The sequence below is a fragment of the Plectrocnemia conspersa genome, unplaced genomic scaffold (genome assembly GCF_051122295.1).
Source record: "Plectrocnemia conspersa isolate PC_06_02 unplaced genomic scaffold, ASM5112229v1 ptg000010l, whole genome shotgun sequence".
Lineage (NCBI taxonomy): Eukaryota > Metazoa > Arthropoda > Insecta > Trichoptera > Polycentropodidae > Plectrocnemia > Plectrocnemia conspersa.
The window spans coordinates 24,890,585-24,917,142 of record NW_028277174.1 but is presented as its reverse complement, the minus strand read 5'-3'; the positions used below and the strand labels follow the sequence as shown (position 1 = coordinate 24,917,142).

Sequence of the window (26,558 nt, the reverse complement as noted above, 5' to 3'; positions counted from 1 at the left end):
CCGCACTTAAGGGGCCAAAGAGCCGCATGCGGCTCCGGAGCCGTACTTTGCCGACCTCTGGTCTAGGTCATTATGAATCGGGGCGGATTTATTATTTCCTTGTGATTTTTTCATAACTATTTGGATTTATCCACGTTGGTTGGTTTGCTCCATGATACAAACCCTCCTCCTTTATCCGGGCTTGGGACCGGCAAGAGTGCAACATATCTACGCTGGAATGGAAGCTTCAATTTTGGAAGCGGGAATATGTAATATATATTACACACATACACATATATATACAATAAATAATAAACTTTTCGACCATCGTGACGCATTGGGGTAACCTGTTAGGTCACGATGGTATTAATTTAATGTAAATAAATAAACATATTACAAATAAATTATAAAATAATAGAACAAGTAAAATAAAATGATTCTACGACAAGGAATCGTTTTTGTTATTATTATTATTATTTAATATTTACTAAGAGTTAATATTGATATTTTATTAATTATATCTTATTTATATTTATTAATAAGTATTTAATAGTAATTATTATTATTATTATTTAAAAATTACAAACAATAAAAACCAATCACAAAAACAGCTGACAATATTAAAACAGTCGAAATAACGTATAAATATATTCACAAGTATTTACAAATCACAATCATCATTGCAATATTGATGACATAATTTAATTTCGATTCATAAATTAAAGTATAAAAAAACGAATTTCCGCGATGCGTTTGTGCTAACCCTAAAAGTGGCCTAAAGAGCACGATCGAAACCGCGCGCGAAATACAAACGACTAAAATTAAGGCGTGACTTTATAATTATATATACCACTGTTTCATCGCAAATTCTATAAATAAAATCACTGAAATCGTTTACTAGAAACTCAAACTGATTTTTAAAACATATATTGCCAACTTTTACCTTTCCGTTTCTTTAAAAAACGAAGGTTTTAACGAGCGCATCATATCATGCGCTTGGCGTTAGACAGTAGATTTACTTGCGCATGATATCATGCGCTTGGCGTTGAAAGGAATAACGTCAAAATGGTATTTTTTAATAACTTGTTAATTAAAGCTTGTGCATATCTTTCAAAGACGAAAAATACAATGGTAGCGGTATTAGCATTACATGACGCAGGGCCAGTCTGAGAATGCTCAGCGCTCCGTGCTCTAATAAACAAATATAACTTGTTTAAAAATTATCTTGATGTTTTTATTGGGATGGTCAACCTGAGAGAGCTAAAAAATTATCGTCACGGCAAATCGGCTCGCATAACCCTGGCCGGCCGGCCCTGACATAACGAATCAACAGTCGCTTCTATTATGCTTAATGTAACCATTCATTTTTTTCTCAAAACGGGACATTTATTCATATTTAGGCAGTAGTATGTGTATTCAAGCAAATACGTATTTTTTCACAGTTTTTATTTAATACTGTAGCGCATGTAGGTTATGATGGCTATTTAATAAAACGACCTTTTTTGGAGAGTTGGCGGCGACGCTGCATGCTAATCCTCTGCCATGGCGAAAGAAAGTGAATGTTGCCAGTTGTTAAGAACACCCGCTTCTCAAGTTGAGCGGTGGTGTGGCAGCATTGAGAACTGTCAGAACGCTGCCACAATACTTGAGGCTTGGCCTCACAGCAAGCGGTCTGCCGCGGCGGGAAGTGATATGGAGACGTCGATACCTTATGTGAGTGATCCATAGTAGTGCATTTTCAAAATAATTTGTGTTTCATATTGCTATTGAGTACGAGCTCAGACGAAAAACAACCCCTGCTGTTAGCTTTGCAATACAGAAAGAAAAAAATACGATGTTGGGTGCATGAAATCAATAAGAAAAGAAAGCAATTGGGTGAATACCACCGATCATATATCGAACTAGAGTCACATGAAGATAGATTTTTCAAGTTTATTCGTATGAATAATTCAATTTCGTCAATCATTTTAAAGAATTCTGCCAGACTCCGGTTGTACAAAATTACAAATTTTTATAGTGACCGCTTAAAAATGAGTGACGAAATTGAATTATTTATCGAAAGTGTACGTAAATACTCATATTTATTTTACTGTTTCCATAAACATTATAAAAATATTTAAAAAAAGACAGAAGCATGGAATCAGGTAGCCAAAGAATTTAATGTGACAAGTAAGTATCATTTTATTAGTTTTTAAATTAAAATTATTTTATATGTTTGTGTTCTTTTTACATATACACTCATCCCTCGATTTATTTACGCGGTCAGAAAAAACAACATTTTTTTTAAATCAAACATATTTTGTGGCACGTGTCACACAAACGGGTATGTTGCATCAGATTACTCCCACTTCTAGGACCAGACGTCTGTAATGCTAGGCGTATCTCTCGCACCCAATACATTTCTATGCGTTGTCTCTCTTTTCTCGCTATATAATTATGCTTTTAACTATGAACATGTTATAAATTTATGTCGAGGTATTAAATCTATTTCTTAATAAAATTCTCTTTTTTTATGCAGATATATGTGTATCAGTGGCGTGCCGTCCATAGATGCGGTAGATTCAAAACGCCACCAGCATGAACGGTTGATGGCGAGCGACTCAGTCGATCACGCGATCGTGTTTATAGTCGATCAACCGTTCATATGCTATTTTATGTTGCGTTGTTTCTTCTTTCAAAGTAATCAGCAAAACGTTTGCGAACTTGAATTGCAGCATTGGTAGGCTTTCGATTTGTTAATTCACTTCGCACAAATGCACGTATAGGCCCGTCCTCTTCTTGAGTTTCTGCGACTACCGACTCTCTATTGTTAACTATGAGGTAATTGTGCAAACAGCAAGCTGCTTTTACAATATGATCCGCAGTTTCAATATTTGCCTCTATAGGCCTTATAAATATCCCCCATTTCATTGGCAATATACCAAAAGCGTTCTCCACTACACGACGTGCTCGGCTGAGATTCATATTGAATTGTTGATTACTCCATGTTTAGAATATGGTCTCATTAAATAAGTTTCAAGTGCAAAGCCTTCATCACCAACCAAAATATAAGGTACCGGAGTGCCTGTACCCGGTAGTGGCTTCGGCGGTAGAATAGTTTTCCCATCAATGTACTCTCAGAATAAAGCTGAATTTTCAAAAATACCGCTGTCACTGTGACGTCCGTAACTTCCTATATCAACCACAATAAACTTATAGTATGGATCAACTACTGCTAGAAGAAAGAGCGAAAAATAATTTTTGTAACAGAAAAACTGCGACTACTTGAAATACTTCCAATGCAGTTCGGAAATCTCCAAAGTTCTGAGAATCCTTCCTCAGCTCTATTCCATAAATCTGAAGTAGGCTTGGCTAAATATATTGGTTGTAGAATATTCCAAATTTCTTGGCACACTTCATTCACAATATTGGCGACGGTAGAACGTCCCAACCGAAAAGAGAAAGCAATCGTCTGATACGTGTCGCCTGTAGCCAAATATCTAAAAAAAAATGTTTTATAAATTAAAATTTAGTTACTATATGGATTCTTCAAATAAGAAATAATTAATATTTGTTTCAGATGATGCAGCGAAAGCAAAATGGAAAAATTTAAGGGACTCCTATATGAGGTTCAAAAAGAGCATAAAAGGTGAAACAGGGCAGGCCAAAAAATATTCCATGTGGCCATGGAGTAGACATGTGTCATTACTAGATACGACACTTCAATATCGTCCCCAGAGTAGTAATATAACAGATAGTACAATGGAAATTAAAGATGAAAGTCTATCGTCACAGCCTTCGTCGCCTATGGCGAACAGCAATGATGAATCGAATCAGTACCATTCCTCGCTTGAAATGTGACCTCCAACTACACCGAAGAGGAAAGGAAAGTTGAGCATTTCTTCAGGCTCAGAGGTTGACAAGGTTATTAACTATTTACACAGCAAAAAATCAAAGGATAAACAGATTGACGAGGTAGATCACTTGTTTCTCAGTTACGCTGCAACTTTTAAAACATTCAGTCCAAAAACTCAAGCAAAGTTAAAATTGAAACTTGCTATGCTCTTCTCGGAAATAGAACTGAATGAGATTCTAGAACAAGAGGTACCACGAACGACATCGCCAGCATGAACAACTTCAAGTGGATATAACACGCAGGGCTTGATGACTTTCAACTACGCTGAAATACCACAGGATTATAGCAGCACAGAGCCACCTTTGACTAGTAACAGTACATTTAATTATGCGAGTGATGTATTGCAAAATTTTAATATTAATAATTAATAATGATTTTATTGAATAACAATTTCATAATTTGTAATTTTGTTATCTATTCCTTTTTTCTTAATAAACATTTTTGTACCATATTTTTATAAATATATGTTTTATTATTTACCTTACACAAATGGTTAGTCTTTCTCTAGTTCTATACCCTAAATTTAAAAGAAAATGGTCAGTAAAAAAATTTAAATATCCAGTAACTCTTGAAAATAAAGACAGTGGTATGAATTATTACTGTATAAATTTTAAAACAATATAAAAAAAATATCTAAATTACGAAATATAAGATAAAATTAACGAATAAAAATGTTTAAAAATTGATTTTATTTTAGCCAAATTATACCTATCCAAAATATTTTTTGGTAAATAATATCGTAAAAACATTGTAAATATCTCTTGCTTTTTATTTTAGTTAATTTTTCTTTTTCTAATCTATAGTAAAATAGCATACAATAAGGCAATATGTTATAGAGTATAATTTATACCATGTATATATAGGGTATACGATACAGCACAAAGAGTTCATTACGATAAATTTATAACCACAGCGTTTATATAAAGAAACATATACTATCACAAAAAATATAAATAAATCAAACAATTTATTAATACGCAGTGTGACACTGTTTTTTGTCAACTAAAAACTTCAGGTTTGGAGTAAAATGAGATAAATTTATTCTTAGATCCGGTTCAACTTCTTAAACTAGTTTTGAAAAGCCTGTTTCGCACTTATGACAAATGGCATTAGACATGTTATGCGCATCATTTCCTGCTAAAACTGGATACTTTTGATGAGAAGACAGTTAATGACATTCCGACGAACATGTTGAGTGCCCTATATTATACAACAGTTCGATTATTGACTCAATATCTAAATTCGACAAGTCTGCCCCAGATTGTATGTTCACTGTAAAATAGTTCCTTGTCCAATCATATGGAACTTATGATATACTTTTTTGTAACTTCGTAAAACGTTTCCCTACAACGGGACCGTAAATTGAGTTTTTTCGTTACAGCTTCCATATGATCTTACACTTTAAATACAGTAACCTTGTAAGTCAGATATATATTATTCAAAAATTAAAAAAATGTCACAAAGCTAGGATAATTGGATTAACCAATTGACATTAATAAAAATGAGTTTGAATTAAAATATTGCATCTTTAGCCACTGAGAAAGTTGGTCTAAGAATACAAAAACTTTATTGCAGGTTGTTTTAATACAACCTCCTTAACCGCCCTACCCATACGAACATACGTGATATGTTCGTATGGGTATTATAAAAAATATTCGGCGACATATTTTGTCGAGAACCTCTGACTTGCAAAGGATCATAAATGAGTATTGCTTATTTTTTTCTGTTATATTGTAAACAAGTATTGTTATTGTGAAATCTAATGAAAAAAAAACCCAATGTATTTTTTAACTACCTTTTGAATAAGAACCCAAAGGTAGGGCGGTTAATAGCCAGTGCACCTCGCGATGTAAAATAATATGTTCTTTCCATTCTTTTGCACAACGTAGAAAATATTATTGAATTTAGTGGATAGAAGGTTATTTTATAGTTTCTTAGGCGACATGGCCTTTTTTCTTTTGATCCATAATTTTGGAAACGCTGAATTAACCTATCGAACATTAGGACATCAAACGTAAAGTAGATCAACCAGTCGTCATAATCAATTTTTAATGAAAAGTTTTTTAATACACGTGTTGATACGTACGTAGAAGCTATTACTGTAATGTTTTTATAGTATTTACATTAGATGTTTATATTATGTATGATATTATATTACAGTGTATTAAAATTCGTAAGAAATGTTATCATAATATATCATTAGATGTTTTAACAGATCAACAACAATGTATATTATCATTATAAGTATTAAAACAGTTTTAGCAATATAAATAATTTATATTAGTTTATTTCAAAAACAGTGTTAGGTATATTCTAAATAGGACGTTATAACCAGAACCATTTCTAGGAGGATGTAGTCATAGATATATCGATTTAAGTAAAATTATTAAATTAGTAGAACACATGCTTCTAATATGGAATTATGTTAGCGTTGTTGCAGAGCAATTCGTACATTTTAAATTCGCAACAAAAATCATATTTAGATTGTTAACAACATAAACAAAAAAACACAATTATCTCTGAACAGTAAATGACGCTTCTGGACCGATTTCGCAAACATCTGTTAAACAGTGTAATTTTTCGACGTTGGCATTTAATCTACTAAAATAATTATGTCTAGATATAAGTATTCGGTAGCTACAAAAATCTCAAACTGTAGTACGCCAATATTGGAATGAGCGAACGATCGTAACTCTATATATTCAGATAACTACAAGCACACAATGCACTTTTACTGGTATGTACTAAAAGGTTGGTAAAGATCTTATCTAAATACAGTACAAATAATATAATGAAATGTATACAAGATGTATTTGCTATTCCGCATCTCGTCATATAATAATCGTAATATCGCAAAATTGTTTTTGCAACATTGTTGCTAGATTATTCCGTGTCAAATAGTGGTGCAAAGGGAAGGACCAAGACAGGAACACACATGTAGCGATTGTTTACAATGTAAACATTTACATCATTGATAATTTCGTAATATATAAAAAAATATATCTACTACGCTTAAAATATTTATGAACTACATTATATTATAAAACAAAATAGAAAGGTTCTGTGACTAAATTTAATTAGAAAGCGCTATTCTAATGATTGCATCTTACTCCGTAAAAATTTATATTTATAGCTTTTTAATATCCTCTACGCTACCCACACCTAGTTATTATATTATTACGAAATTAAAGGATGATAATTTAATATCTTGTCGTTACGTTCTTATAAAAAATAAGAAGTTATGAAGTGTTGTTGCGTGTTGTTGCTAAAACACACCTTTACTCCTGGAGTAGTTACAATATCAATTCATCAATATACTTAGCGCTCACTGTTGACAGTTACAGTCCGACTTTCGTCATTTTAAAAAAAAAGTAAGGCCTAATGACGCCGTCTAACCACAATAGCACCAACCAGTCACCTTTTTTGCGCATATAATTTTCTCGTGAATCACATTAGAATTTATTTATTTTAATTTGCTTATTAACATACCCAGAGAGGTGGAAATGTGCCTCGTCAGAGAAAAAGATTTTCTTTGAAAAATCAGCATCAACTTCCTGCTGCTCTAGCACCCAATTCATTGTCCATTGTCTCTTAGCTTCAGTTATTGTGTTATATATATAGCCATAAAAAAAGGGAAAAAAATCAAAACACCGACGAATCGACAATATCGATTCTTCGGCCACACTTTAACATACAGCAGAAATATTCTCAGCTGAACGGGCGCCACGATGAAGCACAGGCCTTACCCTATCTTCAACGCTTCCATTCTCTTCGATTTTTCACTACGTTGGGAATTGTTTGCTCAGTAGGATGATGAAATTTTCCCGTAAATTTCGATACACAGTACGGAAGTGTCATTTCTATAGAACAATTGAACAAGTTTAAAGCGTTAAGCGATCCATTTCGTAAATAAATACTAACATTTGACACCTTTAACACACGTGATTATTGACAGCTATCTGATTTACAGTCATACCAACATAGGAAACTCGAATTAGATCAATCTGTATATAATAGTATTAATATATTTCACAATTTTTTTAAATTATATACATATATTTTGAACCATAAATACAATTCATAATATAGATTTGTATAGTGAAGCTGGTAATAGTTATCTCCAAGTGCTAACCTTTTGACTTTAGATATAATATAGTTTGAATATAGATTACATTTAACCCAAAAATGGCTCAAACTAATTAAAAAATTATATTTGCCAAAATTGTTTTACTATTAAAATTTAATAATAATAGTCCTTGTTGTACAACAACAAACTTCAGTACAATAAAGCTTTAATTTAATCGGTACAATAATTCGAGCACGGGCATGTGCCTAATTATTGTTAAACATGAAGAAATATGAAATAAATAATTTAAACAATCGTTAAAGTGTTTCGCTGGTCCTTCGTTTTTCCTTAAGACGATCTACCCACGAGAGTCAAGGTCGCACGACAATAAGAAAAGTGCAAATTTATCTTCGATGGGATAAATTAAATAGTGTATTTACTTAAAAGTAAATTGAATTTCCGGAATTATATTTCCAATATGCGATTACACCTTAATAAGACTTATTAAGCGATAGCTTATATGTTGATTAGGATATATGCCCAGTTTTTGTAATATGTATTAATCCATATTACTGGAAAATAGATTTTAGCTAATGATATTTATTAAAAAAATTACAAGAACGACAATGAAATTAATAACCATGATGCGGCTTAAGGCACCGTATATACGGGAAATCAATACTAAGCAATGAAATAATTCGGATTTATATGTAAACTTGGAAACTTTTACAAAATATTAAAGAAAATATGGGATGCCAGATTAGTACACAAAAATATATTTTTAATATTGTCTTTAAAAATGTCTCCTGGGACTCTAAAATACATTATTGGCATATGCAGATGACATTAACATCACTGGCTCTTCCAACTTGGCAGCTGTGGAGGCGTTCCAGGAACTACAAAGCGCTGCAGAATCAATGGAACTACATGTAAATACAAATAAAACAATGTACATATATTATATATCAAAGGTAAAAAAATGTTTAATACAAGACATTATCCGCTCCGATTGGGTTGATGATTTTTCTTATCGTGAATCTTATTCAGCTGTCAATAATAAATATTATGTCGGCGTCAATTGACAAGAGACTAAATACAGTCAACGAGTGTTTTTTTCGTCTGCATAACAAAAAAGCGCCCGTATATCCAGAATAATTAAAATATGTCTATACAAGACTTGTGAGACTGGCATTGTATATGGGGTGAGGCGTTGATACTGAGCACCAGCAACTCTTAGCGGTTTCACACTTTTAAGTGAAAGATATTTTTGGACCTACTTTAGAAGACAGTTCTTGGCGTCATCGGTACAATAATAAACTCTGCGAGTTGTAATAGAAGTCTGACGACGTTAAGTATATTAAAATACATCGTAACATGTGCCCGCATGGACAACTATTTTACAACGTGAAGTGACTATTTTTTTATAAACCTAAAGCTAAGCGGAGCACAGGATAATTAAAGATCAATGGATAGTACAATTAAAGATCTCCATGCCTTAATATGTAAGATGGAAAATAATCTTAGGTGAGGCCGAGACCCGCCCTAGGCTGTAGAGCTACAACGATAATGATGATGACTAAGAAACGAACGATTTTATACAACAAACAAATTTATATTCTTATTAATTTATATAGCATTTTAAAAATATTTATAAACTCTAATTTTCTTAATTTTTACATGCGTGCAATATATACAACACTCCATGTGTAATTAAAATAATATGTTATGATTTAACAAGTTAATTATGACTATCGTATTAAATATTGACCATTAATAACTCATAATTATCATTAGCGACAACTTAAAAGATTAGACACACACAAATGTAAGTAGGTATCCAAGTCTATATTACACGAGTCTTTCCCATTTTTCAATTTAATCGCGTATCAGCATTCGCACGCGCGATATCTTCTGCGAAAATGTTGAGAAAAATAGTATTCTTGTTCCTGATTTCGATTTTCGGTCAGGTGTTATCGGAAAAAGGTGAAGTAATAATAAAAATTAATCAAGGTGAACTGGCTGGAGAATGGAAGGAATCTATGTTTGGAAAAAAGTTTGCTTCTTTTCAAGGAATTCCTTATGCAAAGCCTCCAGTTGGAGACAGGCGATTTAAGGTGAGTTGAAAAATTATTTTTATTAAAAAAAATATTTTTTAACGATATATTCACATAATTACATTATTTTATTATATGGATGTATTCATCAAGTCTACTTCATCATTAAATGAATTTTAAATATGGTATAAACATCAGTAAATAATAAATTATTTTGTCACAATCAACGCATGTATTACATAAAATCTTATTGATGTAGTCATCACATAGGTAATAAATCATAATACATTTGGTATAATGATAAAATACATTTGCTTTTCAATGATAACATAAATATTCAGAATGTAAAATTGAGGAATTCTGTTTATTTTAACGAATATAAGCATAAATCGAAGTTATGCTTAATATAATGTACGAAAATCAGTGTTATTACATTGATAAAAATTATCCATTGCTTTAAGTTGTGCATTGTAATTTTATGATATCAAGTTAGCAAGAGCATTGTTTGCGATTAAATGCGCATAAAATTATTGAATAGTTCTACTAGGTCAATATATATACACGTAAATAAATATATCCTTATTCTTATGCAAATGAAATAATTATAATAAGTACAACATTATCTAACGATTCTAGCGCTACTTTGCTAGTTTTTATATAAAAAATAGTTATTACATAATATTTATCATATTATTACAGATAATTTTTGTTTTCAAGGTTAGAATAAAAACCATCGTAATTGCAGAAGGTATTACAAGTATAAATCACACATAATATTGCAATTATAAGTACTATAAAAAACAATAAATCTTTGTAACTATTTTTATGCCAAGATTTCAGATAAAGGTAATAAAAAGTGTGTTATTAATTCCATTTAATTACAGCCATGTTATATAGTATCATTTTTTTTAGCTTATTACCAAGATTAAAAAAGCATGATTAAAATTATGTCATAATAAGAGATTATTCATTATACTATAGTCAAAAAGTATATTAGTTTAGTGATTGTAAGATAAAGCTTAATCTTTAATAACTCTATTATGTATAATAAAAAAATATGCAAATAACTTTTGCTCGTTATGAATCAATGTAAAATACAATAAAAAACATTAAATATATTAATAACTAAAAACTTATAGAATTGTCACAAATATGTATATATTTTAATTATAAATGTGTAACAAGTATTTATATTTAATCGTTATATAATTTTAATATAATAACAAGTCTTCTAATCAATAATAAATATAGAAAGAATTAATTGAATTATATTTAACAAATATTTATAATTTAATTTAGTATGTTTAAAATAAATGCATTGTTAATGTAGGAACCTGAGCCAGCGAAATCATGGTTGGGAATTTGGCAAGCTAAAGAGCCTTCAAGTCAATGTTTACAATGGAATGATTTTGGAAATCCAGGGTATCATGTTGATGGTTAGTATTTTATAATATATATATTATATATATACAATAATAAGAAGCCATCATAATGTATATTTTAATTCAGGCGATGAAGATTGCTTGTACCTCAACGTTTTCTCACCAAAGCCGTCTTCTGAAAGTCATCTCCCGGTAGTAGTTTACATCCATGGTGGAGCTTTCATTTTTGGCTCTGCTATATTCTATGGTCCAAAGTTTTTAATGGACGTCGACGTGGTGCTTGTTACAATCAATTATAGATTAGGACCTTTAGGTAATACATAAATTTATAATTTATTCTTACAGTTTTTTGAATATCATATTCGTTTTAGGTTTTCTTAGCACTCAAGACGAAGTAGTGCCTGGAAATAATGGACTTAAAGATCAAGTCATGGGTTTGAAGTGGGTAAAGGATAACATTGATAAATTCGGTGGTGATCCCAATAGCTTAACTGTAATGGGAATGTCTGCGGGAGGAGCCAGCGTTAATTATCTCATGCTTTCGCCTCTAGCTAATGGATTGATACATAAGGGAATCTCGGAGAGCGGGACCATATGCAATCCTTGGACAATGCAAGAAAAACCTTTAGAAAAAGCTGTCTTTATCGCTAATCATTTGGGATGTCCTACTACTTCAACTAAAGATATGATAGCATGTTTGAGAAAACGGCCGGCGGCATCTATAGTTAAAACTGTTCCACTATTTATTGTAAGTTTTATTTATTATATAATTATATTTATAAGTCTAAAGAATCGAATCTAGTCACTTTCAGTGATGATTAAAAAGTATATCATAAAATAGATACTACCGAGGATTATTTAAATGAAAAACTATAGTTTTAATGATTTAACATCATCAATAATTGTCATTATATAACCTCAAAGTCAAAAAACTACCAGTGTTATGCTTCATCGCCCAAATTTCTTAACTTAATTTGGTGGTATAAAGAAAGTTAAGGAGTAACGTCCCTTGTTAACGAATTGAAATAGAGTGTTGCCCAATCTGAGTTTGGATCGTCTACGAGAGAATGATATAAAACTCTCTCTTGAGTATAAATATTCAACTTTATAAGTTACAGGAAAATAGTATAAATTCATTATCACTCATTTCCTCACAGTCTGACATTTTTTATGTGTATATACACATAAAAATTGTTTTTATGTATATCATATATATACAAAGGTGAGTCAAAAAGAAACCTCAAAAATAAAAAGATTAATATTTTCTATATATGGCGTTCAATATAAGTTTTCAGACATCACTCGTCGTATATTGCTTTTCAGACATCACTCGTCGTATATTGCTCCATATTTTGTCTGCACTTTGGATATTACACTATGTTTTAAAAATATGATAACTATCCTTACCAATATTACAACGGAATTCTAATATGAGTATTGGTCGAAGTAAATTCAAAACGAATTTTAGTCAATAGGAGGATATAAAAACAATTATCACTTCTCAGAAGTAAAAAATTCACGTCAAAAGCAAAAGCGTGTTGGCGACTGCACGATTTTATTGCTTTTGACGTGGAATTTTGACTTCTGAGAAGGGATAATTGTTCTTTGCGTTCTTCTATTGGTGAAAATTCGGTTTATATATGCTTCATTCCATTCTCACTTATTGTAAGTCGTAACATTGTTATAGTCTTCATATGAACGCTAGATAACCGAGCGTCTCCACTGTGACAGCACGACTTTATTGCTTTTGACGTGCATTTTAAACTGGGACCCCCTTAAATTTGGCCAAAAAATAGGAAATTTGGCCAAAAAAAATGTATGAATCTTAATGAAATGTAAATATTAAGAAATCGACCACTGATTGGCCAACTTTTTCCCTCTCCCCCTCCCCTGTAAAAATTTGAAATAACGCCCCTATTGAGAAGAATCTGCAAATAAACATTATAATCCACTCGTACACTTGCTGGAATGACAGACATGCATCACCATACGTCGATAAATTTCAATGGGTTTCACCCCTTCACAGCTCAAAATATAAATGACAGAGCACCACTTTAACGCATATTGTAAGTGCGGCGAACATTTTAAGCTACTGCTGTACCTTCGTGTTGAATGCCTGATTTGTGCTGCCACCTGTTGGCTATTCTTCAAACTACATTTAACACTGCTGCCACTTTATTGAATAATAGAGTGGTGTTTCGACTTCTTCGTTTGCCTTACCCTCTTACATTTATTATTAATTTTATTGTATTAATTTATTTAGGTAATATAGCTAATTTTAACACTAAACATACATATAATACACAATATAAACATAAATAGAAAATAAAATAAGACCTAATATTATAATTTATTTCTTAATGCATAAAGGTGTTTCTTTATTTGGAATATTATTGAAAGTTTTTGTGTTTATATGTAAGTACTTATTGTTTATGTATATAATTATTTTAATCTATTTATATAGCCGTTTCTACATGCACCATTTTCACCGTTCGCTCCGGTAGTAGAACCGTCAACAACTGAAAATGCTTTTATAAAGAAACATCCCTATAAAATGATGGAAGATGGAGAAATTAAAGACATACCATGGATTTCATCAATAACAGCTCAGGAAGGCCTATATCCAGTTTCATGTAAAATATATCAGATAGTATGTTGTATATTAATTTATATGCGGTAACGATATATTCTTACTATTACTTTTTAGTATACATTAAGCAACAAGAATTATTAGATGAAATCGAAAGCAAATGGGAAGAGCTCGTGCCTCATATGTTTGATTTCAATCATACAATTCCTGCTGAATCGCATGCATGGGTCGCTGAAGAAATCAAGAAAAGCTATATGAAAAACAAAAAACTTTCGATCCATACCATATCTCAATTCATAGATGTAAATATATTTTTATGTTTGATAAATAATACTTTAAGATTTAGCTTTATAATAGTATTCAATTGTGTGTATTATACAAAATAGGCTTTCAGTGACCGTCATTTTATCAACGGCATCGAACAATGTTCTAAAGTGTTTGCGTCGACAAAGAAAAGTCCAGTATATGTTTATAAATTTAAGTATTCAGGCGAACATAGTTTAGGTACATTCTTAAGCAACACTGTTGAAAAATATGGTTAGTGTATTTTCATTATTTAATCTATCATTTAAGCATTTTATAAGATTAAGATAATATTACATTTTTAGGTGTGAGTCACGGAGATGACACTACATATATTTTAGACTTGTTTTTCATAAAGCCGTGGACAAAGGTACAAGATGTAAAAATGGTGAAATTCCTTACTAACATGGTATCGTCATTTGCGAAAAAGGGGTTAGTGCTAATTAAATCAAATACAACGGTAATCTACCAGAGCAGACTTATAATTGATTTTGTTTTTATGTAGCGTTCCGGATGTCGGAGTAGAATGGACACCGTTGAGTGGAGACGGCGATATGATAAATTATCTAGAAATAGACGGTCCTTACGATGTCAAAATGAATAATGTCAAGACTTTGAAATATAATAGTGTTTGGGATAAATTCGAATTCGACGAAAATGAAAGAGCAAATAAAAAACCGGCTAAAACAGAACTGTGATTATTTTTAGCTGATGCAATTTTTATACAAATTCTGACACACAAAAACAATGCAATACTAACATTGCACAACACTTTATTAAATATAAAAGTTATAATTACCAATCAAATATGTATCTTAGGTACAAATGTTACAAGCAAAATAAAACAGTGGTAAGGTTTTAAATATAATTTAATATTGGTATTTCATACATATCGTTGAAGTAAAAAACATAATATGGTAATTATTTATCACTGCTATTTTATAAATATATATATTTACTAAGTACCACAAATATTGTCAAGAAGATTTACTATTCATACATTAAGCTCATGGACATGAGCTAAATTACATCTCATTAAAACTTTCTCAAGAATATAAGAGAAACTGTAGTCAGCATTATTCATTACATCTCTATATAAACATCAATCAGTTTTAATTTTATCCTAACAAGTTTTGATTTTATTCTAATGTTTTTTTTTTAATTTTAAGGTCAAAAAATAAAATGAGAGATCTTTGAAAAATTAATTATTAAATATGATCAAGAATCTCTACGATAAATTTAAATAATTCTATGCATATATTGAAAAAGAATACTAAATAATCAATGATCAACCTTAATGATTATTGAAAATTAATATTAAAATTGACCATTGGATATATTTATTAAAAGGAAAGATCTAACCTATAATATTTAATCATTGTTTGTATAAAATTAAATATTTATTTTATATTTGTGAATTAAAAAATATTTATTTATACAATAAATTTTGAGTTTTCTTTAAAAAAATGTTAACTCAATTCTGGAGTCATAAGTTTCAGTTGTCGGGACGAGCTCTGAAGCGTAAGAGTGAATTTTGTTAAAAGTATATTAAATCTGATTGCAGAGCAAGTCTATTCGTCACTCTGATGTTGTACAAGCGCATATGTCGATCGCTTATTTGAGCTGATTAGGATCACTCGAAAAAAACAAGGCCTAAACAAGAAACAATCGCTGTCAATACAGAATGTACTGTCTACAAGTGTTATATGCAAGAACTCCTAAAAGTTAAGTAAGAAACAATAACAGCGAAGAACCTTCTCTAACTACAAAAGAGTATATAAACGCGAACACAGCGTACTAGTAATATTTTCATCAGATGCTAGTTTCTAGGATTTAAAACTTCTCAAATTTATGACTCGCCGAAAATTAAATTACCAACTTCTGAGAAGTGTGAATTAATTCCAATATAAATTTGATAGTTTCCACTATAAATGTAATTCTTTGCTCTATAAATTAATCTTATTTATAAATTTAATACTATATACTATATATTCAACGATCTAGCAAATCGTTATTCCATGTCTCATTGTACATAAATCCCCACTGTGTAACATTGCTGTGCTATATAATCCTCCTTTTAAGTAGGTTTGTGGGGTGTTCACTGTTTTGACACTTGCTCGCTACCGTTCGTTCGCACCTAACTTGTTAAAATTTTAAAACGTATTTATGTAGCAAAACATTGCTGGTGGCTGTTAGAGCAAAACCACCATTACGAGGGTAATAATGACGTGATAAATGAGCGTGCCTTGTCATTTATATATTTATATTTACATATACATTGTCTATGCATTCCTTTATATCCAAAAGTATTGTTTTTTCTCTAGATATTACAAGGGTTTAAGCGTGGTCGATTCAGCTTGAGTCTATCCTCTATTTGAATTACGCAATTGTTAAGTCATATTTCATTATCCTGTTAGGCATTTTGATGGAGACGACCTCCCACAGAAACTGTTAAATTTATAGTGCAATTATATGTGACGACCCTTGCCTTTCGAGTTTAACGTAATATCTTAATATATGTATATATTCCTGCTTTTTTAAAATGCATCATTTATCTTTTATAAAGAGGGGCAACCACTCGAAAAAGGTTGGTAGTCTACGGTGTAATTGAAGTAGTAGAAAGTTGAAACGAGAAAACGGGTAAATGGAGCAACTCTTGGTCAAAAATGAATACAAGCGAAGTGAAAAACCATTTGAAGTTTGTATTAGACCTATTATGAACACTGACATTACGTGAAATTGGTAAAAAAGAAAATAAATCGCAAAAAAGATAATAATTGCAAATGATGTAAGCGTAAATGAGTCATTGCAATCCTACTAGTTTTAATGCTACTACTTATTTTTGACTATGAACATATTTTTAATGAAAATAAACGTTTAACCCGCCGTTGGTCGCGCGAGTATTGCATACGCCGTTGGTCGCGCCTGAGCGAATAGCCGCCTCTCAGTTCTTTATGTTTTTAAATTTAAATATCGAATATTTATTATTTTTTTTATTTTTGGTATATTTTAGTGTTGAATATATAAAATAAATAAATTCTTTAAAACTTTTATTTACATAACGAAAGAAGAAAAATAAAATAATAAATATTTTAAAAGTAAAATATAATTTTTTTAGATATATGTTTAAAACTTTAAAAATAACATGAAAAAATATATATTATTTTTGATCTTGATTACTTTATTACTTAGTTATGCAATCTGGACATAATGCCGATAAATATTCTTTGCATATTGGGTTATAGCACATGTGGCATTTTATGGTGATTTTGCGATTTTTTTCCTAGGGCAAAAATTACATTTTGGACGATTCTATTCACTTGGTTTTGTGTGATGAATTATCGTAGTGTCAGGTTTCTCTCCTAAATACTGCTACATTTTTATTTGCAAACTTTGCGATAAATTTGTTTAATTTGTTTAAATTATCTAAAGGATCGAAAAAAAAATTTAAAATATTTTTTTTGTACTATGTATCAATAGAGTTAAATAAAATATATTTATAAAATAAATTAAAAACATAATAATAACAACAAAAAAGTAAATAATAATAAAAAGAAACTAAAAAAAAAAAAATTTCCAGCACGAATCTAACCCGCGTAAATAACGATTTCTCTCGATCCTTGATATAACACAACTAATATGCAAAACCAAATGTATATCGAATTAGTAAACACGTGTTTGAGCCTGCAATATTGAAGAAAACATAATTCTTGAAAAGTAGAGGGACCCGCAAGTTAATATAATGCATACAAAAAAAACGGCATCAAAAAAACCGATAGGGTGAGCGCTGCGCCGCCGTGCGACCAACGGCGGGTTAATGAGGGATTACTGTTTGGATTTAAAACCTAATCTATTAGATAGCACAAGAATAAAAAAATGTCGTAGATTAGATTTGTTTTTTTATATTACGTAATATATTTTTTTATAAAAACTGTATTATCAATACATGTAAGTTTAAAAACAAAATTTCAACTTGAACGAGATGATAAAATAAAAGCAAAAATAATGTAAATATTTTGTGTTTAATTAATTAAGAATAAATACATTTTGATATCGTAACACACTTTTTAACAGCCATTAACATTTATTATTTTTAAACAAATGCCTTTAAATTGATAAAGCACAATACATAACAGATTTTATATTTACATAATAGCAAAAAAATAATAACACAACCAAATTGTATTAGCGAGTTAAAAAGCAGTCAGCAGCAGTATGTAAACAAGGGAGACTGAGCTTCTAAAAGCATTACAGATTAAAGGAAAGAAATATACAACAATAAAAATGAACACATAGCTGCGGTGTAATTTGTGCAAATAAATATATTACACATATTAGCAAATAAACGAGCGAGTATATGACTCAACAGATTGGTACCCCGATATTAAGTATACAAGATTATCGACCTTCGGTCTATGAATAAAAATACTTCATTATAAAATATCATCCTTGTGTATATAATTTCATTATTATTAAGTCTTATTACTCGTCCTTTTTGGAATCTCCGCTGATGGTGATCTTCTTCTGCAGTTTACTGAATTCTTCAGTCATTCTGTCGTATTCTTTGCCCAAGTTGTCCGCTTGACTCTTGAGCGCCTCTTTGTCTTTCTTCTCCTTGGTCAGCTCGTCTTCCAAAAGAGACACTTTAGACTTGAGGGCCGCGATCTTACTGTCCTGCTCTTCGGTCTGCTCCTTGTCGGTCTTCGAAGTGTCGTCCTTCTGCGCCATCAGCGATCTGGCGGCGTTGGTCGCACTTTGGGCTTGACGTAAGTTCGCTTCGGACTGCGCCAGCAGAGTGGCTTGGGCGGAGATCAGGATGACCAATCTCCTGATGACGAGGGATAAGAAAAGGGCGAAACCTGATATATAGAAGTTTCTTTGCGCTCTGAACAGCCTCATGTTGCCTTGCATCTCAGCGTCCAAGTGCTGGTGCGTGTGATCCGTCAGTTCGACGCTAGAGTACTTCCTCATCTCGCGGATGGCGTCGAGCAGGAAGAGCACGAGGATGGCGAGCAGGATGAAGAAGTACATGGAGGCCTGCGCCCCTATGAAGTGAAAGAGGCGAGAGTTGAAGAGGCGCTGCCATCTTCGAGGACTGGCGATCGGCAGCACGAGGAGGAGTACTATGGCCACCTCGAAGTAGAGGAACGTAGCTATCAGGGTCCACTGCAAGCTCATGGTGACGACGGTTCGGCGTCTAGGTCGCGAATAAACAAACCTGACGTGGTTCTGACTCTCGAACGAACGATGACTCACTGAGTGAACAAACGCCGGCTCAATATATTGCGCAATATGTTTTCACAGCTGGCAACAATTTAAAAGTCAATTAAAATTATTCACTTCCTCCTCGAAATTATTTTTATTGCTACTTGTTCATATTACCGGCGCCACGTCAGAAAACATATGTTCTGCTTTTTATGCTTTTGGCCCTAACGTTTTAATACATAAATGCGTTTTAAATTTTAAAGCTTCGTTTTTTATCACTGTGTGCTTGAGTATTTCCCAAACACTTAACCGTTTATCATCGTCGTCAGGGCCGACCCGAAGGGCAGACAATATAGGCGATCGCCTGGGGTGCTAGATCTTGTGGGGCGCCGTGATACCAAATAAATTTAAATTATCAAACAATATTATAAAAGAATATAATCTGATACGCTGACCTAAGCGATTCGCTGTAAAGCACTAAAACATGCAAATATTATTTCCATTTGATGCGAATTCAGGAAGATATACATAGATTAAGTTCGTTATTAAACGACTCAACTTTATATATACCGGTTATTGAAAAAGGTATTAAATTACTTTAAATTGAATTATATTTCTAAGCTCATGTAACGAATTATTAAAATATTAATGGGGAGAGGGGTGAGTAAAATTTTGTTTTTTAATGATAAATAAAAATTCAAGTTTAAGAATTTTGATTAGGCAGCTCAGATCAATAAAAATATTCTGTTTCCCAAATTTAGAAAACTATAATGAATCATTTTTGTATATTTATTGGTAATTTTAACGTTTTACACACAAATAAATAACATAATGTATAATTTTAAATATTTCCAAATTTTAGAAAGCTCTTTTAACAACTGTCTATCGACTAGCAACACTCAAACCGTGACAGCTGTCAACGAGTGGTAATAATGGCCGATCCCAAGTATGAGAATCTTCCTGGCATTGTAAGTTAGTTTTATTAACATAAAACTCAAATAAAATACGCTATTAGTTTCATACTACATATTTTGAACGATTTTTAATACACTTGCGCATTTTTCTGAAATACCCCACTTTACTTTCACAGGCCTATGATCAACCAGACGTCTACGAATCTGGCGACTTACCCGAATCGGACCAAATTGAAGAAAATCCAGACGAGGGTAACGAGTGTATTGAGTTCCTGAACGTGTCCGTAAGCAGCTCGTTCAACAAGTTCAAAGACAAGAAAGTGTCGGGGAGTGTAGACTTTTCAGACCGAATTGGTCGAAAAATACGCAACGGATATAAGTAATGATTTATAATACATGCGTATATTTAATCGTATTATTCGTTTCGTGAGTTAAATCGATCTTTCTAGATGTGGCGAATGGGAGTTGGCCGCCGAAGGAGAAATTGAATCTCCTCTACAACGCTTGCAACGTTTGAAATGTGAAACTACTGAGCTTTTAGAGCAGTTGGTAACTCTGCAGGAAAAGGGGCCGGAAGATGACAAGGTACAATTTTATTTTTCTTGTGGTTTACATTATTTCACAGTAGCTTCAATTTTTTATTATAATGTGATATAATTAGGCTGGATTTAAAGATTTGGCTTCTCAAGTCGAATCAACTAAACAAATCTTGGACGATCTGAATTTTGAAGAAGGAAGTGAAACAGATCCAGAATCAGTGAAACTGAGGTAATTTATACTTATGTACATTTAAATTATTTAATATGTTAAATATTTGCATATATTTTTCATTCGTAGAAAACTATTAGAGCAAGCCAGTGAGAACTCCAAAAATGTCATCGAAAACGGACAAATTGCTACTACTGTTATTAAATTAAGACCTGATTCTAATAATTTGATTCAAACTACAAGATTAGCTCAATTAGAGCATAGGTATAATATTTATTTAAAAATACATATAATATTCAGAATAAATCAACGCATTGATCGGTGTTTTAGATTGCATAGGTTAGAATCCGCCGTCGGCAACATTCCTGAAAAGATCGATCGTGTTTCTGGACCTTTAAGTGTTATAAATAACAAAGGATTGATCAATGCCGTTAATGGTCTCGCATCTAAAGTTGCTATTTTACAACCGACACATCTTGATGCCGCCGAGCAAAGATTAGCTCGTTTGCTTCCGGCCATGGAGGCTTTGAAAACTGCTTCTTCGACGGATCCAGAACGAGATCAAAAAGTTGCTAATTATTTCAATTGATGTATATATTATTTTTTTTTAATATTGTATTATAATTTCAGATCAACGAGCTGTATGACTTGGTGAAAAAGACAGAAGGCATTTCGCACGCTCAAATCTTGGAAAGGATGCAAACTTTGGAAATTATTCATAAACAAGGTTACTCACAAATTCAAATAGTGCTCTTCAATTATTGAATATATCTTTAAAATATGTTTAATTTTAGCGAGCGACTTTGGAAAATCCATGGCTGAGTTGCAGAGTCTTCAAAGCACTATCACGACAGGTGTACAAAACAATAAAGTGATGTTGCAGGGGCTTCAAGAAGTTTTTGCTAACAATTACGAGAAGATTCAAAATGAAATTAAAAAGCTTAACGATAGAATCTCAAATATGTCTAAATAAGATTATCCAAGAAAATGCTTAATGATATTAAACCCAGCTATTTATTTTTAGGTAGTGTTCGCTTACAAACAATATCAAAATGCTATCTAAAGTTTTTTTGTAATACATTTTATATAATACCACTAATATTATACTGAAATAAAAGTTTTTTAAACTAATTTTTTTTTATTCATTTAAAAAATCTTATTGCATGACCTAATTATAAATCAAAGTTTTCATTCTAAGAAATAAACAGTTCTTACAAAATATTGCTACGCATAACCTATGGAGTTTCTACTTCCCCTAATGATATGTGTTGAGATAATAATCGCTGGCAGACATCTAATCCGCCGTACGGAGGAAAATGCTACATATGGCATTAATTATAAAGAAAAGAATAACAGCTTCTTGTTTGACAACTTACTTACATTAGACTGAAAATTGAGTTTTTATCTACCTTTACCATTAAAAATAATCCGTCTGAGAATGAGCTCGAAACGCCAGTACTGGTAAATAGAGACAGGTCATATATATTCAGTCACGATTAATTTTTTCAAATGCCTTGAAACCATTTGCCACTAAATATAATCGTTATACGATGCGACGAAAGAACGTCTTCCGGTCGGTGCTATAATAATTTCATACATGTAAACTCAATCAATAAAACATCTTTTCCAGCTGCTAGCCTCCGTCTTATTGTCAACCAGTCATGACACAAACGTCAAATCCTTATTTCCATAAGGGTCGAATTTTTGGGGTCAGAATTTTAATACGGTTGTGGTCAGAATTTATATTAAAATGTCAGAGTATAAGCGACCAGAATAAATATTAGATGGTCAGAATTTATATTAAATGGTAAGAATTATTTTGACAGATGGTTAGAAGCATTTTTTTAGTTGGCAATAATGTTATCGTATAGTGTTCATTCGCATGTCGGCAGCTCATTATCATTATCAATGTGTTTTAGGGACAACTTGTTTGGTTAGGCTCACAACATTGGCATTTGTCAACACAGCAAGCCAAGCGTGTTTTCCGCCACCATCGTAGCTTTGAATACCTTCGCGTCCTACATATAAATTTAATATTTAAACATATTGTAACATATTCCAATTTGTATTAGATTTTATTATTTGATTGAAAAGAGAAGAAATTAATTTGTAGACATGTTTGGCCAGCTAAGAGTAGTTATTAATTTAAAGGCTATAACATCACATAAGAAAAAAAATCAAACCATTCTTTGATACTTCAAAATAAAATAATAAAAAACAATAAAAAAATCATAAATGATTTTACAAGTTTTTCGTGAAATTTTTCCCCTCCCCCCTCTTTGCTGCATATACTTATAGCCAGGCCCGTCTAAAGTAGGGGTGTACAGGATAGGAAAATAATGTACAGGATAGAAGTATATATATATATATATATATATATATATATATATATATATATATATATATATATATATATATATATATATATATATATATATATATATATATATATATAAATATATATATATATATATATATATATATAAATATAAAAAGCCCCCACAAACTGAACAATTTTAAGGCGTTGTGCGGTGGTTAAGCGATCCATTTTATAAATATGTTGTTGCAAACTAACATTTGATACTTTGTACACGCATGATTATTGACAGATGTCTGATTTACAGTGCTACCAATATAGGAAACTCAAATTGGACCATTCTGTATGTTTCGTTTGATGCGATGGATTTTTCCCTAAATTCTACCGAGTCATAGAAAATAAGTAAAAATTAACCGTTACAAATAATTTCTAAGAAATGTATACCCCTACTCTCGACGGGCCTGCCTATAAGCATATGCAGCAAAGAGGGGGAAGGGGAAAATTTTACGAAAGACTTGGAAAATCATTTATGATTTTTTTTATTTTTATTTTGCATTTTATTTTGAATTTTCAAAGAATGGTTTGATTTATTTTCTTATGTGATGTTATAGCTTTTAAATTAATAACTACTCTTAGCTGATCAAACATGTCTACAAATTATTTTACTTCTCTTTTAAATCAAATAATAAAATCTAATACAAATAGAAATATATTACGTTTTGTTTAAGTATTAAATTTGGTCAAAAAAATAAAAAAAAAAGCACATTTTTTAGATATGTCAACATTGTATTTGCGGGAAATTGCTGATACTGTCAAAACTTATCAGTCTTATCATTTGCACCTTGGAATTGCCTGATGTGTGAACGCGTTTGATAATTGCTAACAATTTCAAGAGTATGTATATATATTCGTGATTTCCTGATTGATGTCAATAAGGATTTTGGCCGAAAACTTAACCAAAGAGACATTTTTTGTTGTATTTTTATAATAAAATATGGAAACAGTAAATAAAATATTAACGGTTGCTCAGAAGAAAAAAATACTTGATGACATTGACTCTAAAGTGGACTCGAAAAGAAGATTGGCATTACAATATGGAATCACTCAATCTACCTTAGCTATGATTATTGAAAATAGAGACAAAATAGATAACTCTTTCAATGGCTACCAACCGAAGACTACAAAAAATAAACCAAAAATATTAGAATACGAACAATTAGAATTAAAGTTACATGAATATTATTTAGAAATGCAAGATAAAAACGTCTATATATCCGGTCCGGATTTGCTTAAAAAAGCCACAGCTATAGCCATTGAATTAAAAATAGTCTTCAAACCGTATAACGGTTGGTTGGATCGCTTTTTGGATCATTACGAAATAGATCTTTCGAAAAATTGTGGACAAAGGTCGTTAGAATGGCTCATAGAGAAGAGATGCATCTTGGATAAATATGAACCGAGAAATATATACAACATAGACGAGATAATCTTAAATTATAATTTTGTACAAAATAGTACTTGGGTTCTTGCTTGTGAAGACGTCAGTAATATTAAAACAATCAAGAAAAAAATGGCTACAATAGTACTTTGTACTAATATGGATGGATCTGATAAAAGAAAATTGACTGTTATAGGAAATAATGACGAAGAGCAATTCGAGCATTTACTAGTCAATTATGAACGAAACGATAAAAGGCAGATGACTCATGAAATCTTTAAAAAAATCATCATCAGAATGCAACAAGACATGGATAAAGATGATAGGAAAATGTTGTTGATATTGAATAAAAACAGAGCTCACCGTATACCAAAATTAAAACTGCCAAATGTTGAGTTTTTGTTTTTGCCTGGAAGCACTAAGAGCATTCTTCAACCACTGAATCAAGGAATAATTCGTGATTTTAAAACCAACTTAAAAAAGGAATACAGCCGTTTCATAGTCAATGAAATGGAACTTAATGACAAATGGTCCATTTACGAGGCCTGTAATGCTATGTCTTCAGTCTGGCAATCTATGGCATCTCAGAAAGTTTTAGACAGTTTTATTAAAAGCGGGATTCATAAAAAGTCTGATGAGGAAGAAACTGCAACGGACTATAAAAATTTTAACTTACGCAATATTAAAACTGAAAAAAACGATGAAGAAATGTATTCTCAGATTATGAAAGACTCTAAGGAAGAACCTTGTGTATCATTTGCAATCAAAACAGAAAATTCCGATAGCTTCAATTTGTCTCCAAATAAAAATACAATACTCAAAAGTGTAAAAAGCGATAAAATTAAGTTTATTAATAAAAAAGTAAAAATGAGTATAACAGATATTAAAACGTTTTCAAAGAAAACACTCAAAACTACCAAAACCAATAAAAATGATAAAATGAAACAAATGAAAATTAACAGCTATTTTATATAGACAATATATAAATGTAATTAAAGGTGCGTATATTTCATTTATATAAATAATATAATAATTAAATAAACTAATCTAATTTTAATGTCGATTTTTATATTTGTTTTAGTCTGAGCTGGATAAGTATTTTTCAATAGTTAATATTAAAAAATTAAAAATGAGCCTTTTTCAAATAGATTTGTATTTTTATTCGTTTAAGCTGTTCATATTGTTAATTACATAATATTTTATTTTGTGTTATAAAAAATCTGTATTTTAATTAATTTTACTCCCAAATGAGTTCATATAATTTTTTAAAAATTCAATAAAAAATTTATTAAAAACGGATTTTCGTTTTAATTATTTTAGAAATAAAATATAAACTGTTCTTGATAAGAATATTAGTCAAAAATTCCTAATTCCGGGTTTCATTGGTATTATAAATCATTCATGATCCCGGAATTGGATTTCTTGCCTTGATAAAAGTGTTGTAAAACTAATTGAGTTGTGTCCCTATAATTTTCTAAGAAACAAACTTTTTTACTTTGCTGCGGTGACAAGGCTATATGCAGGTCTGCCAAGAGGGGGCAAATTTCTGGGGCCCGACTGAAAAAATTCATTGCAAGATGTATTTAAAAACAACCTTGAGTAATGAATCCGAAACAAACTAGTTGTTTGCGTATGTTGGCGCCAGTCGACCACACGCTGGAGTTCGCCATTTATAGTGTAGGAGAGCGAGGGATAACTCTTGAGGTT

At 31.3% G+C, this 26,558-nt stretch overlaps 3 protein-coding genes and 1 pseudogene across 4 annotated transcripts; 2 read left to right on the top strand and 2 right to left on the bottom strand.

Annotated features, from left to right (window-relative positions):
- Window positions 1-1,553: 1,553 nt before the first annotated feature.
- LOC148231129 (venom carboxylesterase-6-like) lies at window positions 1,554-15,375 on the top strand. Of its 2 annotated transcripts, none has more exons than XM_088194834.1 (10): window positions 1,554-1,692; window positions 3,539-10,054; window positions 11,325-11,430; window positions 11,504-11,689; window positions 11,748-12,124; window positions 13,841-14,009; window positions 14,084-14,268; window positions 14,353-14,503; window positions 14,575-14,701; window positions 14,775-15,375. In XM_088194834.1, the coding sequence occupies exons 2-10, from the start codon at window positions 9,860-9,862 to the stop codon at window positions 14,965-14,967; spliced, it is 1,689 nt and encodes a 562-aa protein (XP_088050960.1). In that variant the 5' UTR covers window positions 1,554-1,692; window positions 3,539-9,859; the 3' UTR covers window positions 14,968-15,375. The 2 variants fall into 2 exon arrangements, with proteins under 2 accessions (XP_088050960.1, XP_088050961.1); XM_088194835.1 differs by lacking the exon at window positions 1,554-1,692 and adding an exon at window positions 10,712-10,840 and having other exon boundaries at window positions 9,954-10,054.
- On the bottom strand, window positions 2,940-3,481 carry LOC148231130 (uncharacterized; annotated as a pseudogene).
- Window positions 15,376-18,272: 2,897 nt separating the features above from the next.
- On the bottom strand, window positions 18,273-19,551 carry LOC148231128 (B-cell receptor-associated protein 31). Its single transcript, XM_088195779.1, has one exon. It carries the CDS (start codon window positions 19,445-19,447, stop codon window positions 18,752-18,754), a length of 696 nt encoding a protein of 231 aa, XP_088051905.1. The 5' UTR covers window positions 19,448-19,551; the 3' UTR covers window positions 18,273-18,751.
- An 820-nt stretch (window positions 19,552-20,371) lies between these two features.
- DCTN2-p50 (dynactin subunit 2) lies at window positions 20,372-22,227 on the top strand. The gene is made up of 8 exons (XM_088195778.1): window positions 20,372-20,442; window positions 20,565-20,767; window positions 20,838-20,973; window positions 21,050-21,156; window positions 21,226-21,360; window positions 21,427-21,664; window positions 21,727-21,823; window positions 21,891-22,227. The coding sequence occupies exons 1-8, from the start codon at window positions 20,407-20,409 to the stop codon at window positions 22,067-22,069; spliced, it is 1,131 nt and encodes a 376-aa protein (XP_088051904.1). The 5' UTR covers window positions 20,372-20,406; the 3' UTR covers window positions 22,070-22,227.
- The last annotated feature ends 4,331 nt before the right edge of the window (window positions 22,228-26,558 follow it).